This window comes from Euwallacea fornicatus, chromosome 38, assembly GCF_040115645.1.
Source record: "Euwallacea fornicatus isolate EFF26 chromosome 38, ASM4011564v1, whole genome shotgun sequence".
Lineage (NCBI taxonomy): Eukaryota > Metazoa > Arthropoda > Insecta > Coleoptera > Curculionidae > Euwallacea > Euwallacea fornicatus.
The window spans coordinates 485,428-502,439 of record NC_089578.1 but is presented as its reverse complement, the minus strand read 5'-3'; the positions used below and the strand labels follow the sequence as shown (position 1 = coordinate 502,439).

At 47.5% G+C, this 17,012-nt stretch overlaps 1 protein-coding gene across 5 annotated transcripts in view; it reads left to right on the top strand.

The window, feature by feature from the left end:
- The window catches only part of E(bx) (nucleosome-remodeling factor subunit NURF301 E(bx)), a 35,806-nt gene that overhangs the window by 16,514 nt on the left and 2,280 nt on the right, over positions 1 to 17,012 (top strand). For 3 of the 5 annotated variants that reach the window (XM_066301249.1, XM_066301250.1, XM_066301246.1), the window contains 10 exons: positions 1,334 to 1,648; positions 3,285 to 3,808; positions 3,927 to 4,190; positions 4,255 to 4,525; positions 7,280 to 7,497; positions 14,207 to 14,441; positions 14,966 to 15,269; positions 16,102 to 16,285; positions 16,343 to 16,558; positions 16,616 to 16,821. In XM_066301249.1, the coding sequence (XP_066157346.1) occupies positions 1,334 to 1,648; positions 3,285 to 3,808; positions 3,927 to 4,190; positions 4,255 to 4,525; positions 7,280 to 7,497; positions 14,207 to 14,441; positions 14,966 to 15,269; positions 16,102 to 16,285; positions 16,343 to 16,558; positions 16,616 to 16,821 (2,737 nt within the window). The remainder of the gene's footprint in view (positions 1 to 1,333; positions 1,649 to 3,284; positions 3,809 to 3,926; positions 4,191 to 4,254; positions 4,526 to 7,279; positions 7,498 to 14,206; positions 14,442 to 14,965; positions 15,270 to 16,101; positions 16,286 to 16,342; positions 16,559 to 16,615; positions 16,822 to 17,012) is intronic. The other 2 variants (XM_066301248.1, XM_066301247.1) reach the window with 2 other exon arrangements.

The window sequence follows — 17,012 nt, the reverse complement described above, 5'->3', positions numbered from 1 at the left end:
TATGTAGATGGAGAAATCTGTCCGTTTTTCCACCAGTAAAATAAATTTCAAAACCGGAAAAGCATCCCCGCAAAGGAGAGGGAGCCACCACCATGTTTTATGGTAGGTGAAATGCGCTTCGGGTCACATGGTTTGCCCACTGGACGCCTTATCCGTGGAATCCCATCGGATCCAAATAAGTTTGTTTTTGTCCCATCGCTAAATAACACGTTTTCCAGAAAATGCTCAGTCGCAATGCAAATACTTCTGTGCCCAGGCAAACCGGGACTTTCCGTGTTTTTTGTCATTTTTTTTTGAAAAATAAATGGAGTTTTAGCTGGACGTCTGCTTAAAACGCCAACTTCATTACGTCGCCTCTGTCCAGTCTTATAAGTCGGGTCGTCCGCGCCTAACTCGCGCGAAACACCTCTCGCGGACAGAGTCGGTCGTTTCGGGGCGAACATTTTCACGAACCGTCGTTCTTTTGGTTTTGTCCCGATAAATAAATAATAAATCAACAAATGTGTTTACCATTGAAAGCGGGAAAATTTTATACGACACGAATTGAATAAACATTTCCTTGGAAGTAAATAAGATTCACGGGAACGATGCACAGGGCGGAACTAAATTTATATTTAAACGTTTGAAAAGTTTCCCCAGTTTTGCGCGTCAGTGTAAATCGAAACTTTTGGTTTTTTCCCCGCCCCGGCACCCCCGCCGTCCGCCCCTAGACCCGGTTGCGGCGTGCTCGAGATGCCGCGGCGACCTAGGAATTTTTAAAAAAACGACAAATTTCAACTTTGGCACGCCACTGCCTGCCCCCCTTGCCCGACTGGCTTCGGGGGGTCCGTGTGGGAACGCCCAAACTTTAAATGGTCTTTAGCGACCCACAGTTCCCTCCCATCGTGACTACCTAAAACTCAATAATGCACAAATTTCTATGAGCGAAGGTAAATTATGCTCCTGCGTCACGTGAGAATGTCAAGACTGATGCACTTCGTGCCGCTACACTTAAGGCCTTTTGCGAGGTCAATTTACTTCATGTGAAACATTTCTGTTTACACGCGTCACATTGTCTGGATAATCCGGTGTGATCATCGTGCAAGATCGACGTTAACACGTTACCTATGTGAACCAGGCTTTAGGCGCACCCACAATCAATCTCGCAACCTTTCTGGCCGTGCCAAAACCCGTCAAAACGGCCTTTAATCCATGAGAGACTCGACGGGACGATGGCGAATTCGGGGATTCCGAGAAGCGCGCCATGCAAGTCGGCGATAATGCCGCGCTCGTGCGGGTGCCCGAATACGCCATGGCAGTTTCCTTCAAATCACTTCATTTCCTTTTTTTTAAGTGTCTTCCGCCGATGGCACCATGAAGCTCGTGAAGAACCTGGTGGTTCCAACGCAATCTGTGGTTAGCGGAAAGAACACTTTGACTTCGTTGCTGACCAGCAGCAGCAAGTTGGCGGGCAGACGGATTTTGATGACCAAAGGACCGGACGGAACGACGCGCGTGGTCGCTGGGGCCCCGACCAGCAACTTCGTCACGAAAAGCCCCTTGCAGAGCTCGCAACAGAGCCTGATTAAGTTGCAGACGACCAGCGGCCAGACTTTGCATCAGGTGGTCACTCAGCCGAAGTCGCAGTTGGTCCAGCAGCAAGCTCAAGGTGTGTAACAATCCCAAGTTAAAATCGATGGGTTTTAGGTGGTTAATGCATTGTGCGAAGCTATAGCGAAAGTAACTTTGGAGGATTTGCTTGAACTATAGGTGGAGAAAAATTGTTATACAGTGGCGGGCGTGTGAATAAGAACGACTTGAAAATTTCGGAATTATTTTACAAAAACAATCAAGCGAGAATTATCATGGACAAATAAACAAGAACAGCCCTCGGCTCGAATTATCGCATCAAAATGTTCACAATTTTTCGCTGGATCACCTTCATTACTAATGACCCTTTGACGACTTTGAGGTGACGACGAAGACTTTGGCACCGTTGTTGTGGTGTTGCATGCCAAATCCGTTGAATTCCTTGATGCAACTGAGGCAAATCCATTCCTGAGGACCCGCTTTACCCACCACCACAAATTTTCAATGGAGTTCAAATCCGGACTGCAAGCGGGCCACTCGACCAGTCCCGTGCAATTTTCGCTGCCCGCTTGCGGTAGTTATGCTGAAATTGCCTGATAAGAGGTAGTTTTTTCCGCCTACGGTAGCATTTCAAGGACATTTGTGCGTATTCAAAATGGCACAGATTTTTGCTATTGGTTCTACACCATGGAGGTGTACAACCCCACAATTCAACGTTGACCCCCCATGCTTAATAGTCGTGTTGATGGCACATCTTGGATTGAATTCCGTGTTAGGGGGTCGTCTAACATGAGTTCGGCCATCAGAAGTCAAACTATTGACTTTAGCTTCATCCTACCACAGGGTGTTGTCGTCCGCTGCTCGCAAATTCCAAATGGGCGGTTCAGTCTTTCTCTTAAAGGTGTTTTTTTGGCAACTCTTCCGAACGAGTTATCTTCATTCAATCGTCTTCTAATTGGTCTTTTGGGCACTGTGGGGGTTTCATCGTTAGAAAACTCCTAGGTGAAGGTGAGTCCGCGGATGTTGCTTTGCCAGAACTATTGATCTTCGATCAAATGTCACTCTGCCTTGTTTTTCTTATGAGGTTCTCTCTAACCTTCGGTGCAAGCGTTTGGCTGTGTCGAAAACCTTCGTTTTTGAACAATCTGAGTATCCAGCAGCAACTTTGCTATAGGACCAATTTTGGTTCACCAATGATATTATCGCTCTCTAAAAACCACGAGCACCATGTGGTTTTCTGCCCATTTTGGCTTTTGCACGTCCGATCTAATGCACAAGAACACCCACAGAGGGAACTAATAGCAACGCTTTTTCAATTCGTTCTTAGTTATTTGTCCTGGGGAATTTTGTTCATTTCGTCGGATGATATGGTTTTATTAGCAATATTTGAATTGTTTATCGGACTTGAATGTTTATTTAAGTAAAATCGTCTTAAAAAAAGATTTAAAAAAATTCCGATTATAGTAAATTAATTTCATGTGTTTTACCATCGTTCTTATTGATGTCGCCGCCACCGTAGGTGGTGTGGGCTCGTATTTTGAGAAATTGCGATAGATAAAATCCCCCCGTTTCCATCTCTTATTGGTTCTCCCTGAGGTGTTGGAACATCAAGTAGACTTCCCATCCCGTAGCACGGTCCGTTCTCCCGTATCGGTGACCCCTTTCCTCCTGCAATTTGATTTCATGATTTTCTTACATTGGATTACCTAACGCAGTATCCTCAGCTCCGACGACGGCCAACGCGACTGCGCCAATATCCACACCGACTAAGGACCCGCAGCGCGTTCAGATCATGCGCACGCCGGACGGCCGCATCACCGTCAAGGGCCTAATGCCCGGCCAACAACTCGTCCAGTTTCCGGACGGCAAACTGCAGGTGCTCACCAGCACCCAAGTGAACGTCACCACGGCGGTCACTACTCCGGTCGCCTCTCCCAAACCTGCCTTGACCAGCACACCGCTGAAACAGCAACCAGTCATTAAACCTGCCGTTACTCCTTCTGCCCCAGCAGGTAAACTGACGCAGTTGAAGCCGATCAACTCCTTGCCGCAGAAGGTGCAAGCGCAGCCCCAAGCGGTGGTCGGACAGACTGTCCTCAACGCGAAAAATCACCTGATTAAGCCACAGGGGGCGCAAGTTTTGCAGAAAGTCGCCCAGGCCGGTAGCGGCCATCAACAGGTGGTGCAGCAAGTGGTAGTGGGAGCGAATCAGGTCATCTCCACGCAAGGAGGACAGCAAGTGAGTGATTTTTTTTTGTCTAAGAGACAACAGAACGTGATTTGCCATTGATTTTTCTGAGTAGCTTCTGTCATAGTTTCCGTCAGTTCAGGCAGCTAATTGCTTCTTTACTCCTCAGGTGATAACGAATCAAATAGTGGTAAACAATCCGAATTTGGCCCAGCAGCTGGCGTCCGGAAAAGTCCAAGTAGCGACCGTTAACGGACAACAGGTGTTGATCAGACCGACGGGTACCAATCAGGCCCAGGTGATAGCCCAGCTGACACCGGGCAATATCACCCAGACCCTTCACACTGCCAGCCAAGTGGTACCGTCAGTGCCCGCGACGCCATCGAAGGCAGCGACGTCCCCGGATAATCAAAGCACCTCGCCTCAGATATCGGTAAACTTGCTTGATCTCCAAAATCCTCGTTTTTCTTTCATGTAATCTTAAATTCGTTTTCCAGCCCACTCAAATCGTAGCGAAAACCGCAGCTGCCCCGGCTCAGACGCCCCAGAAAACCGCTCAACAATCGACAGACAATCAAATCGACAAGGTAACGATGGACCACCTCTTGGCCGGTCAGCCGCCTGGAACGGTCATCAAGTGCGTCACGGCGCAGGTCATCCAGACGCAACAGGGGCCGAGGATAGTGTTGCAGGGCTTGCAGGGGTCGGATTTCAGTCCTCAGCAGTTGGCGGCAGTGCAGCAACAGGTCAAGCAACAGCTGCTTAAGGGTCAGTTCCGTTTTTATGTTTCGACACTTACGCAGGGCGTTCTCGAGGTTGAGTCATATTTTGACAGCTGGTAGAACTCCGCAGGAGAAGTCAATTTACCAAAAGTCGTTTATACAGGGTGACCCCATATGTATGGAGTAACGTTTATGTCTTGAAATATTAGAGATAGAAAATAAAAGTTTTAGGGTTAATGGTTCGTTCGCACATAACGGTGACCTTGAAATTTTTCTATATCTCAGTCTCACGTCTGGAATGTCATTCGCATATGAGCCACCCTGTATAAAAGGTACAGATTAAGGGTGTTAAGTAATATTAAATTAAGCTCCAATTAATTAGAAATTATGTTGTACAGGGTATTTCGGGACCATGGGATCAAACTTCTAGGGATTGTCAGTGCAACGATAGAAGACATCCGAGTATAGTAATCCGTGTCCGCAAATGTCTCCCTAGGGCGCTACGGCCTTATGATGCTTTAAGACAGTTATGTGCAAAAGAAATCATGTGCGCCGTTGGAACAGGTGCAGTGAAGATCAAAGACTACATTTTGAACAATAGCTGTAGCGTTTTCTTTTTGTATAAATAAATTAAGACGAAACGTAGCAAACCTCGATAAAAATATTTTGCACATAACTGTCCTAAAGCATGACGAGGCCGTAGCGCCTTAGGAAGATATTTGTGCACACACAAATTCATATACCCAGACGTTTTCTATTGTTGCACTGAACAATCCCTAGAAGGTTGATCTCATAGTTCTGAGACACCCTGTATAAAAAAACTTTTTCAGAATTCTCACCATTTGTTCGGTTAACGCAAAGCCTTACTCGGCGCAGCCACGTGTCCCCAGTGTCCACGAATATCATTCAAAGCATTTTCATTGTGCTCGCATAGCTCTTCCGCATTATTCGCTTCTCCGTCGCGGTGAACGAGCTGTTAAATAGCCCCATTGGAGAACAAATCGCAGGGCGTTAGATCTGGGGAACGAGCAGGTCAAGAAATGGGTGCATTTTACCCTCTCTGTCTATTAGGAAGTTTAATATTTAAGCGTTTGCGCCGTACCGTACCGTACTTCTCGCCTGAGACGTAGCGGATCTCCATCATGCAGAAACTACACGTTCCCTCTCACGTTTAAGGAAACGTCTTTTAATGAGCCTGACAGGGTGTTTCGAAGAAAATCTAAATAATTCTCCCCTGCCGGTCGACTTTTGGGAAACTTTCACATAAGCGATTTCTGATAAATCGACTTCCCTTTGAGAGTTCCACCGGCTGTTAAAATAAAGGACTCAACTTCAAGAACACTCTGTGCATTTTCATACGGCCGCGCCAGAAAGCGGTTTTGCCACGGGCATTTGCGAGCTTAAAGTGGCCCGCTGCTGCACGTGGGTGGTAAAAAGTTGTGCGACGCTCAAGCCAAAGTGGCAGTGTCAAAACTGTTGGTGGGGAATGCATGCGAAGCAATGGTCATTGTCGTACCCGAACAACAGGTTTTTACTGCACAGGGAAAATGAGAAGGTTGCAAAACTATATACAGGGCGTGTCAGAAATAGGTACATTAATTTTAGCTGATGGAAGAAGTTTTCAAGAGCTCGATTTTTTTTCGATGACCCCTTGTTGTCGAGATAAAATTAAAAATAGTATTGGAAAAATTTCACTGCGCGGCACTGACCTGGTCGACTGAGCGATACACACATTCCGAAAATAAGCGCAAAAAAGGTCGGCAGGTCCTTCTACCTACGTCGAATTCTTAACGTCTGAAACGTTTACGATTGTTGGCGATTTAGTTTTTAAATTGTGTTACCAGAGTTACTTACAAAGTATGTTCACATGGTTGAATAAATAGAGTTTCATGTTGATAAAAGAGGACAATGGAAAACATTTCCAACTTACTCCATTCCTAAAAGGTGCCCAAAGTAACCACCATTACTTTCACAACGGCACTGCAACCGCCGACTGAATGATTGTTCAACGCTTTGCAACATTTTCCACACGTTTTTCCAACTCTTCGATTGCGTTGGTCGGAGTAGCACAAACTGCATTTCCATGCGCCCCCACGGGAAAAAGTCGCATGGGTTCAGATCTGGAGATCCGGCGGGCCAGTTCGTCCTCTCCGCCCTCGTGGAATATTTTCATTTTCCAAGTTGAAACCAGAAATGGTGTAAAGTTTGGTTGTTCGTGGCCCATTCACAAAATTACCGTCTTGGTCGCAGACCTTCAGGTTTCGAAAATTGCACTTTTTGTAAGTGTTGAGGGTGCACGGCGCGCACAAAAGTGCGTTCGTCAGGTGCCTGAGACCTCGGAAACTTTTGCAAGGGGCCCAGCGGGCCTCAGCTGCGTCCTCGCCGGAGGCCCCGATTGCCAAACCGGCGTCTGTGTGTTCACTATGCGAAAAATGAACCGTTTTTAACGAATTTGAATGTTTTTACTCGGCGAAGCGACGAACGTAAACATCAACCCGTCGCAGTACTGAATAAATTTGATTCGTCGACGCAGGCACGAACATGACATTTTTCCTGGAAAATAGTTCGACTGCACCAACACAAATCATAGGCGCACCATGATTTTTTTTGAGGGGGGGTTGCAAAAATAAAAAATGATTTTCGAGGGGAATAGCGCGTACAAAAAATGTTGCCCCTGACGGGATCTGCCGTTGGTTTAAATTGATGCGCTTATTTCTGTTACGCCCAGTACAAAACACGTTCGCCCCGCGAAAGCCAACGTGTCACCCGACGTCAAAACTGATTGTAGAACTTCTTGCAGCGCAAGCCTCCACCGGTAGACAAGGAGTGCTGGGTCCGACTAAGATTTACCTCGCCGTGCAACCGGCTGCAACGGAACCATCCTCGGAACCCACGTCCATCAACCCTCCGCCGCTGACCCCGGTCCAGCCCAGTCCGTTGAAGCAACAGCTGACGGCCCAGTCGCCAGCGAAGCAGCAGGTGACCGCGCCCAGTCCGACGAAGCAGAGCCCAGTTCAGGTATGCAAATCGCCTCAAACAACCAAAGTCGTTGTTCAGCTCATGCCGAGATCGTTGTTCACTTAACACCCGCTTAGAGCCCCCTCAAAACCGAAATAATTCAAACGAGGTGGTTTTTACTAGACCGATGATTGTTGTACAAAGGGCGAAATCTAGGGAAGACATCGGGGGGGGCGTGTTTATCTGTCATAGATAAGGTTACCAGTACCTTGATCTATTGGCCCTTAAAGTTTTTGGTCCTGGAGGCTTGGGAGATTAAAGCACTAATAACTGATTGATACTAGCAGTTAAAACGGAGGTTTTAACGGCCCGGCATTGGGGCACGTCGACCGGGCCTTCGCGTGCCGAAAAATCCAGGGGCGTGTTTACTATCGTTGTCGGGGGTACACCGGGTGCATTCGGCCAGTAGGTTGAGTCGTCCCGCAGTATTCTTCCATTACTTTGTCGAACAACGGGACTGGCCCCCCCCCTCTCGGGGGCACGCCGGTGCCCTGCACGTAGGCTCGATGGCGACTGGGAACGCGCCCCAGGTCGTTTCACCCTCAGTATAATTTCCATCCGAAGGATGAAATGAAGGTGGAACGTCTCCTGCTTCTAACGTTCGTGGAAACTGTCTAATGGGCAAAGTTGTCGGGACTCGTTGGCGTTTGAGGTCTGGTACTGGCGATTTTATCTGGAGGGCAGTTTTCATGGGGACCGTCGTTTCGCCCACATCTCATCGTTTCTATGGAAATTATCCTCGCGACGAGGTCTCGACTTACCATCAGGCTCAGGCCCGCGTTATGGCAATTTCGGCCCGCTTACCGGTTAATCGCTTGCGCCCTGTCGGTTCATGGGTTCCAACGAGACCATCGAGATTACCATGAGGTCCGTAACTCGGCACTTAACCGGTGAAAGTTTCATTGATTTTATTAGTTCCTAGTTCGCTCAAGTCTATGTTCATTTAAATGTGTTTTTATCATAAACGTTTACCTGTTTGTTTGTACTAATGATCGTGGTTGTTGCTGTTTGACAAAGACGTCGTCCTGCTAATATTTAATTTGATTGTTTGTAGATGGTAATTGTATTGTGTTAATTATCTTAAGGACCCGGTAATATTTCAATAAATGCTGCTTCAAAACTACGGTAGTGCTTTTTCTGTCGCCTTTGATAACGATAAAAAGTAACAAACAAATTTTGGTTGTCGCCGAGCGGGGGGGCAAAAAGTTTGTTTATGTTTCCGAGCACGAGATCTGCCATTTCATTCTGTGCCACAGTCGTTTTTCGGCAATCCGAAGGGACTTGTCCGACGGATCTTGCGGCCGGGTCACCACGTTTGCCCTCCGTTGGAAGCTCGAGACGTGCCCCGAAATGCTGAAACGAGGAGGGGGGGCTTCCCCCGAGCTGGAGAAGCGTCCCCTTTTGATACACGCGTGGACGGAAACGTCTTGCGTTACTCCAAGTCGCAGCCTTCCGGCGTTCAAAGAACGTGCTTTAACTACCGAAAGTTCAGTAGATCGTTCATTTGTTAAAAAGTCTTATTGGCACTTCCCTCTTGTGCGAGAACAAGTGGCGTTTTTAACAGGGAAAGGCCACATAGGGTTAAACGACCAGTAAAAGAAACGACCGACACGTCTCCCTTGCTGTCAGTGTGACACGTCTTCCTTACTGTCAGTGTGACACGTCTCAGTTACTGTCAGTGTGACACGTCTCCCTTACTGTCAGTGTGACACGTCTCAGTTACTGTCAGTGTGACACGTCTCAGTTACTGTCAGTGTGACACGTCTCCCTTACTGTCAGTGTGACACGTCTCAGTTTTTCTCAGTGAGACATCTCAGTTTCTGTCATCGTGACACTTCTCATTTTACTGTTAGTATAACGCATCTTACTTATCATCAGTGTGACCCATCTTATCATCAGTGTGACGCGCCTCACTTATCTTCAGTGTGACGCATCTCGCTTATCATCATTACCATCAATGTGACATGTTTCACTTTTTGTCCGTGTGACATTTCGGGGTTTCCGTCGGTTTCATGAATCTCACTTACCGTCAGTTAGATCCGTCTGCCTCATCTTCGGTTAATGCGAAATATCTCGCTTACTGTCGTTGCGACACGTCTCACTTACCGTCAATTCGGCAAGCAGAATTGTTTCAGTGAAATGTATGTTAAGGCTTGTTTTTACCATGACAGTTTTCGTGGTAGAGGCCATCGCTGTGGCACTGCCACGACGACGTGCAATGGGGCACTGACGCTCCAAACTTGACCGTTGAACTATTTAATCCTAATTTGGATCTTTTTGCCCCTACAGGATGTCTCCTAGATATGCGGCGCAGCTTTAAGAGGATGTTCCTTGGGCGAAAATAAGAAAAAGTTTCTCTGAACGCGTCCGGAATTGCTTCGCGTCGGGAATACAGGGTGTCAAAGTAAAAGAAAATGGAAACGAGCCAAGTCAAGACATACGTTTATAGGAACTTTTTTTCTTATTTTAACTCGAGAAATTTCCTCCGTGTTTAGGAAGCGTTTCTACTGATTATTTGTTGTTTTTTTGTCAAAATATGGTACGTTTGTTACGATATTGTATAGGCAAAATTTTAAGCAGATATTTCAGAAACTGTGGGAGGCCTGGGGGCAAATTTTGAAAAAATACTCGAATTTGCAGCTGACAGCTTCTGTCCCACGAGGAAGGCTTAGCCGAATCATTATTTGACTTGTCAAATTCTTGTAGAAAGGAGAAGTAAGTGAAGTTGGGGGACCACCCTGTATATGTCTTCGACGTTGCGATGCCCAATTTTAACGTCGTTCCCCGAGGACTGCACGATACAAATATGTTTTTCTTGCGGATTTTCGATCTTTTCATCAGTTGAAAGAAAGTAAGAAGCCCGAGAGCCCGCTCGTCACTATACGGGGTGTATCAGAATTGTCCTCTCTTACTGCAGGTGTGTATCTTGAATATATGTTAATTTGCAAATTTTCCCTGCTCCTTGTAGGGTCCTGTGATCGAAATAAGAAATAAAATTTGCATAAACAAGTGTCTACTTGCCCCGTGGTTTCGAGATACAGGGTGTTCAAGCCTGAGAAAACAGATTGGTAAATTTCCAAATGGCTCAAAATGTTTTAGTCAAATTGCCTACGTGTGTTTAGCATATCGGTAGGTACAATTAAAAAAAATCACAACCATTCTCCAGTGGCGGGGATACGGGAGTCGTGGGCCCTTTTTAGTTACAGAAAACTGTAACGCCCAGTATAATATTTCGCTCAAAGTATAAAAAAAATGTTTTGTTTCCTTTTAGTTTGTTGTATTTCACGTAGTTTGGTCCTAACAAAACATTAAAGTCAGTAAGACCAATGTCAGATCGAAGCTTGAAACGGTGGCGCTCCACGCCACTGGCTGATTTGTTCAAGTTTTTCGGTTTCGTGTGAACTTGTGAGGCCGAAAAAAAATTTTAACTTTTTTTTTTACTTCGGTTGCAAAAATGCGCTTAACGAACTGGTTTTGTTAACTTTAACGTTTTCTCTTAGATTAAACTGCTTGAAATGCGCGATAAACTGAGAAAAGTCAAAAGAAATCGCAGCGCGCACGATGGACCGTTTTAAACGAAATATACCGAGCGTCGCAATTTTTTTTATAACTGAGCAGGACACCTGACACCCGCGTCCCCGCCACTGGTGAACGGTTAAAGCTGACAATTTTTCTTGGACTTTTAACACCCGGCAGTATCTCGAAACCGAAGGGCAGTCAGACGTTTGTTCGTAAAAATTCCATTTCTTATTTCCCTCTCATGAACCCACTGCGGACAGGACAATTCCGACACGCCCTGTATGATGTCGAGCGATTTAAAGGTGTTTTTGAACGATTTCTTTTTGTCTCGAGTCGACTTTCTCCCTGATCACAGATCGTTGAAGGAAAAACGTGCGAGACGTGTGATTTTCCTCGTTTAGTGCCGGGGAAAAAAACCGATCTTTTTGGCCGGAAAGTGGAGGTGGAGAGGGCGCATCCAGTGGATTTTTTAATGCCCCCAGGTTTTTTCAAAAATTCTTTAATTTGCGCATTTGACCTTTAATCCCTCTGACTTTTCCTGATATTTCAACTCTCCAATGAACCTGCGTCAAACTGTTTTTAATTAATTTTTTCAAAGTAAAATTATCAAAATATTATTAATGAACGTAAATTAATGATTATAAATTGATAAAATGCACGAGTTTTTCTATCAATTTATAAAAAGTCTTTGTACGATTCTACTGCAAGTCCTTCGTCAGTGTCTCGGTGCGCCCCCCCCCCCCCCGCATTTATTCTTTAGATTCGCTGCCCGCCCATGACGTTTTCGTTTCAGGCTTCTTCCGTTGCTTTAACAATTTCATTAACGCACAGCGGCAGCTCGCGATTAACGCATCACCTGATCAATGACTAGAACTGTCACAACAACGTTTTACGTGTAGCCATCATGCTCTGACAATACAAACTTCGAGGTGACGTCATTAGTGTACTCTCGTAAAAGGGCACTTTCGCCGCGAGAGTGAGCCCTCGAGCGGCGGATTTTAGGTCTCAAATTCGCTCAAATCGAAGGAAGATCGGCGCAAATGGAGCCGAGAGCTGAGCCAGCTCATGTCGCTAGTTCCGTTTGCCAAAGAATTTTAGGTTCATTTGGAGTATGGAAAATGTACTTGTTTCCTCTCAGACCAGCATGGGCGGGACAACCACGGAAGGCCCACGTTGGCGACGAAAGATTTTTTTTTTGCAAAATAAAAAAAATCTTGATTGGGTTCTCACTGTTCCTGAGATATTAGCGATTTTGAAATTTGTTTTGTGCCAAACTTTGTGTTAGAAAAAAAACGGCCCTTATGTGCCGATTTCCATTCGGGGAAAGGTGCTGGTCACTGACGATCGGGGGAATTACTTCGGCATGAGCGAATTGATTCCGTTTTATACAGGGCGGCCGAGAATTAATGGTTTCGCCATTGGGCGCAGAAGCCTGGAAAATCGGCCGTTTTGAATGGGAAATGTGTATTTTATTGCAGCAGGCCGCCTTCAAATGGTGAATCGCAGTCCTAAATCGTTTGCCCACGGCCGAACCGACGTCACGTGATAGGTCCGACGGCGGCCATATTGATTTCCCCTGCGACTTTTGATACAATTTCGAAGGGACTGAACACGACCACACGGTGGGTGACCGGTCGGACGTGTCACGTGATGCCGTGGGCGAGCAAACTGGACCAGGAGCGAGGAGTCTTCCCGACCGCAAGGCCGCCATTTTTTAGTGTCCCTGTTACGTCATTTTGTCGTCGGAGGGGCGTCGTGGGTCGCAAGGGCTCACGGTGCCGCCGCTCCGATTCTTCTGGATTGCTGAGTGCCATGGAAGAATGTGTTTTTTAGAAATACATATGCGTGTCAGAAATCCATACGCGTCTCAGAAATTCATACTTTCTGAGCTTGCCCGATTTTTGCGAGTTGTTACCGTTTTCAAGGGTCAAATTTTGTACCAGTGTCCATTTCTACCTATTTTTTCAACTGCAGATATACAGTGTGTCCTGCATATATTTTACCTTTATTTATTTGCGATGTAGAAGAAGCATTGTGCCTACCTGGCAAACATGGAGGTTTGCCCCTCTGTGGTGTACAACGCTTTTAATTTCGTACCGACCCCCGTAGCACTGTTAATTTCTAGTCTTAATTCAAGTTAGACAAACCCGCCACTGGTCCGTTGACAGTTTTTTTCCTAGCAGCATTCAATGCAGATTCGAACGATAGAAATGGAAACGGGCGAGGGCAGTGGCATTTGGCATAAATCGGATGGTCGCGTGGGCAGTCCGATGCGTTACGATTGTGCCTTATGTGCTGCCACGAGAAAGTTTTACGGCGCATGAACGGTTCATATTTTCCGACCTGCGCCTGCGCGGGTCAAAGTTGTCGCGCGCGAGAATCAAAGCGACACGTGTCAGCGCCAAGAGTTTTTCTGGGCGTTCGACTTTGACGCGTGCGCGGTAAAACTTTTTCCGTTCTTATTTTGCGTACGCTAATATTTAACTGACCGCAGAGGACGATATGCTGGTGGGAAACTGCTCCTGGCACGTGCGAAAAAGTCTCTGCCGCTCTGGATTGCCGGCTCAAAGGACCCGGGGCGTGCGGTAAAGTGGAACTTTTCGCACTTGCTAGGTAGACAATAGCCGAATGCGACGTCGGCCCACCTGCACCGTTAAACCGACAATTACGTACGAGCCAGAAAAGTGGGCGAATGGGCGAAGTTGAAGGGAGATTTGAAAGATCACTGAGATTTCCAGCGACCAGAACAGTCAGTAATTTCCACCAATGCTTGCAGTGGCGTCCCGAGGCGTTTAGCTTTGGGCAAAATTTCTTTTAAAAAAAATTCTGACATTTTTTCGTTAGTCGGAAATGGCCACTTTCGCATTTCCATTGAGGAGGCTCAAAGCAATATCGGAAGAGAAAACGAACGGACTGCTGGCGTTGGTCCCCTCGCTCGAATGGCGCTAACGACCCTTAGTAATAGATGTTTGTTAAGTCGAATGGGGTGGATGCGTTAGGGGAAAGACTCTAATGCCGCCCGCCCTCGAAGTGTCGAATTTGCCTCGCGAAGAGCGACGAATCGTCCTAGTTTTACGTAGACCTTTCTCAGTTTCCATTCCGGACCGGCCGCGCATCGAAAGCGACGCCAACTCAAAAAAAAAACGATTTTACTCGAAAAAGTGATGATTTTTTCCAACCCCGATTTCAGGCGCCGGCCAAAACCCAACCGACGGTCCAACCGGCCGACTCCGCCAACTCGTCCAACCGTCAGGGCCTGGCCAACGGCCAGCACTCCCAGGCGTCTGCGCTCATCCAAGCCATGAAAGCGAAGATGGAGAACAACCAGGCCACGCAGCAGCGCGCGCAACAGTCTCAGCACCCCCAAACGTCCGGCGTGGACTCGAATAAGCAGTTTGTCGTCACCCCGGACTATATTCAGCAAAGTATGTTCGTTTATCAACCATCCGTTATAGTTTACAATCCCAACTGTACGTACCCAATGCAAAACGACACGGGGTGTATTCGATATTATACGAAGTGAGTCACGAAAGGCCTTTTTGTGCAGGAAATTTTTGCGAGTTGATTGGGGAGATGGACGATGTTGTACTCATAGTTTTAAGGGCATACAGGTGATATTAGTGGAAATGCAAGGGTTAAACAAAGTTTCCTTTTAAAGTCGGAGCAGGTTAGTATATTATGTAAAACTTCCTCCTGTAGCTAAGATTTCCGACCTTCCTCGTTTCTTCAAATTTAGCTGTAAAATGTGAATCCAATTGTACCCAAATTTTATGTAATAAATTGTTTACAAAAACCAAACCGGCCTTTTTGTGAAGCCCTTGCACTTCTTCTAATATGTTGTTTATCTATTATTTTCCCGTCGTTTTGCTTTGGGTTCTGTTTAATTATTTTTGCCCGTTTTTGTTTTTTCCACGTTACATTTTCGTTATCCTGATTTTCGCCCGTCTAGCAATCAAAACTGCACTAAAACAAGAGAATCTGAACCCAGAGATCGAGGAGAAGCTGCTGCAGCTGCAGAGGTACCAAGAGAGGCAGATGAAACAGGAACCCGACTGTCCGTCTCCGGTGCCCAAGGTCCCCGTCTCGTCCGCGGTGGTGTCCAGCGCGGTGACGCGCCTCCCCACCGCTTCGCGGAAGCGGCCGTCCAGCACCTCGAAGATGGACGACGCCGACGCCGATTGGGTGATGGACCAGCCCAAGCGGAGCAGGCCCAGCAAGAACAACGAGGTTAAGAAGGCCGAAGTGGTTCAAACGTGAGTGCCTAATTTACCTTTAAAAGTTTGACCCCGAAACCCGAGAACGGGGCCGCCGGGTTGCGACGACCCGCAGTCGGGTCGTTCGAGACTGAACGGGGACGCCGTTGAGACCTTAGCGGTCTCACCTCGACTCCTAATATCTGGGGGGTTGCGTCGCTCCGCTTATGCGCACGCAAGAATATGCCAACGTCGTGGCGCTCATTTGTTTCGGCAAAATGGCTGCCAATGAACGTCACTGGCAATGTTCGAAGAGGGGGGCAACTGACAGACCACTATCACTGACATCCGACTAACCGCCAACTCTCCTATCTTGATTGGCTTCGACTGGTTACGTCACGCGCGCGAGTAAACGACGCTGCGGTGTTTTCTGTGACGCAGCTGTCAAATCGCCCTTGGGGCGTGGCCGCGGTTGCGTCCGGCAAAAAGAGGTGGGATCACGTTGCATTCGCGCTGCACGCGAACAGCGCAGCCGCACGTGCGGTTTTCGTTCATGTCGTTGTCGTGTCAATAGTGCCCTCGGCAAACACGGGGGTTCAAAGCATGAAGTGCGGCACAACTGCTCCGTACCTTTGCTTCGTACGAACCCGCGATTCATCAGGTCTTGGCGTTTGATCATCTGGGCGGGAATTGCGCCCACTTTCCGCCCGGAAAGCCGCAAAATTCGTAAGCAGACCGAAAGATTGGCGGAACAGAGCTGAGGCGGCGCCCCCGTTGTGCCTGTTTCAATTTGTCGCGCCTTTTGGCCCAAAATCGTCGATAATTTACGATGCGATTGCGAGCGCTGCACAATTGGAAATTATCAATAGAAGTATTTTCTCCCGTCAATTAGGTCCGAACTAATAAAAGATAAGCTGCTGTCGCCGAGGTCCCGTACCAAGAGCAAAGAGGCGGAACGCGTGTCCAATGCCAAAGCCAAAGTGATGGTTACCCTGTACAGGCAAAAGGAGCTCCTCAAGAAGGACATCCTCAGGAAGCGGGCGCTCCTGGAGAAGGAGCTTCAGTACGAGATACAGGTCTGGCTCGGTTTGCGCCATCGTTGGGAGGTGTGCTATATTGTTAATTTTCCTTAGAAGGAAGTGGCAGACGAGCTGGCCGCCAGGACGAAAATTGAGAGGACGAAGCAGGACGAGGTGACGGCGCGGACGGGGAGCAGCAAGCGAAAATCGGCGCCCACGGCAACCACGCCCGCGATTCCCCTCCCGAAAGGGGGCGCGGTGGGCAGAGGTAGGAAGCCGAAGGCGCACAGTTCGCCCCATTCCGGACACTCGAAGCTCAAAAAAGAGAAGGTACGTTTTTGGTCGATGTCCCCCCTGCCCTACGGCTTATCGGCGATTTCCCTTCAGGTTTATTGCATCTGTCGGACGCCGTACGATGAAACCAAGTTCTACGTGGGATGCGATCTGTGCAACAATTGGTTCCATGGAGACTGTGTGGGGATCACGGAGGAGAGCAGTAAAACATTGACCGAGTTCGTTTGTGATGAGTGCAAGCAGGCTCGAGAAACGCAGAAGCTCTACTGCTTGTGTCAGCAGCCTTACGACGAGTCGCAGTAAGCCCCCAACACCCGAACGTTCGGCCATACCTGCGCTTCGCCGGAAAATTAACGCACCACAGAAAAGTGACCAAAAACTTCAAGTAGCTTTTCCTCACTACTACTTGTACGCCTTGGACTTTACTTTTTCCGACATTTTGTTTTTTTGATTCACTTCACCGGCTTTCCCAACAGGCGAGACACGTCTT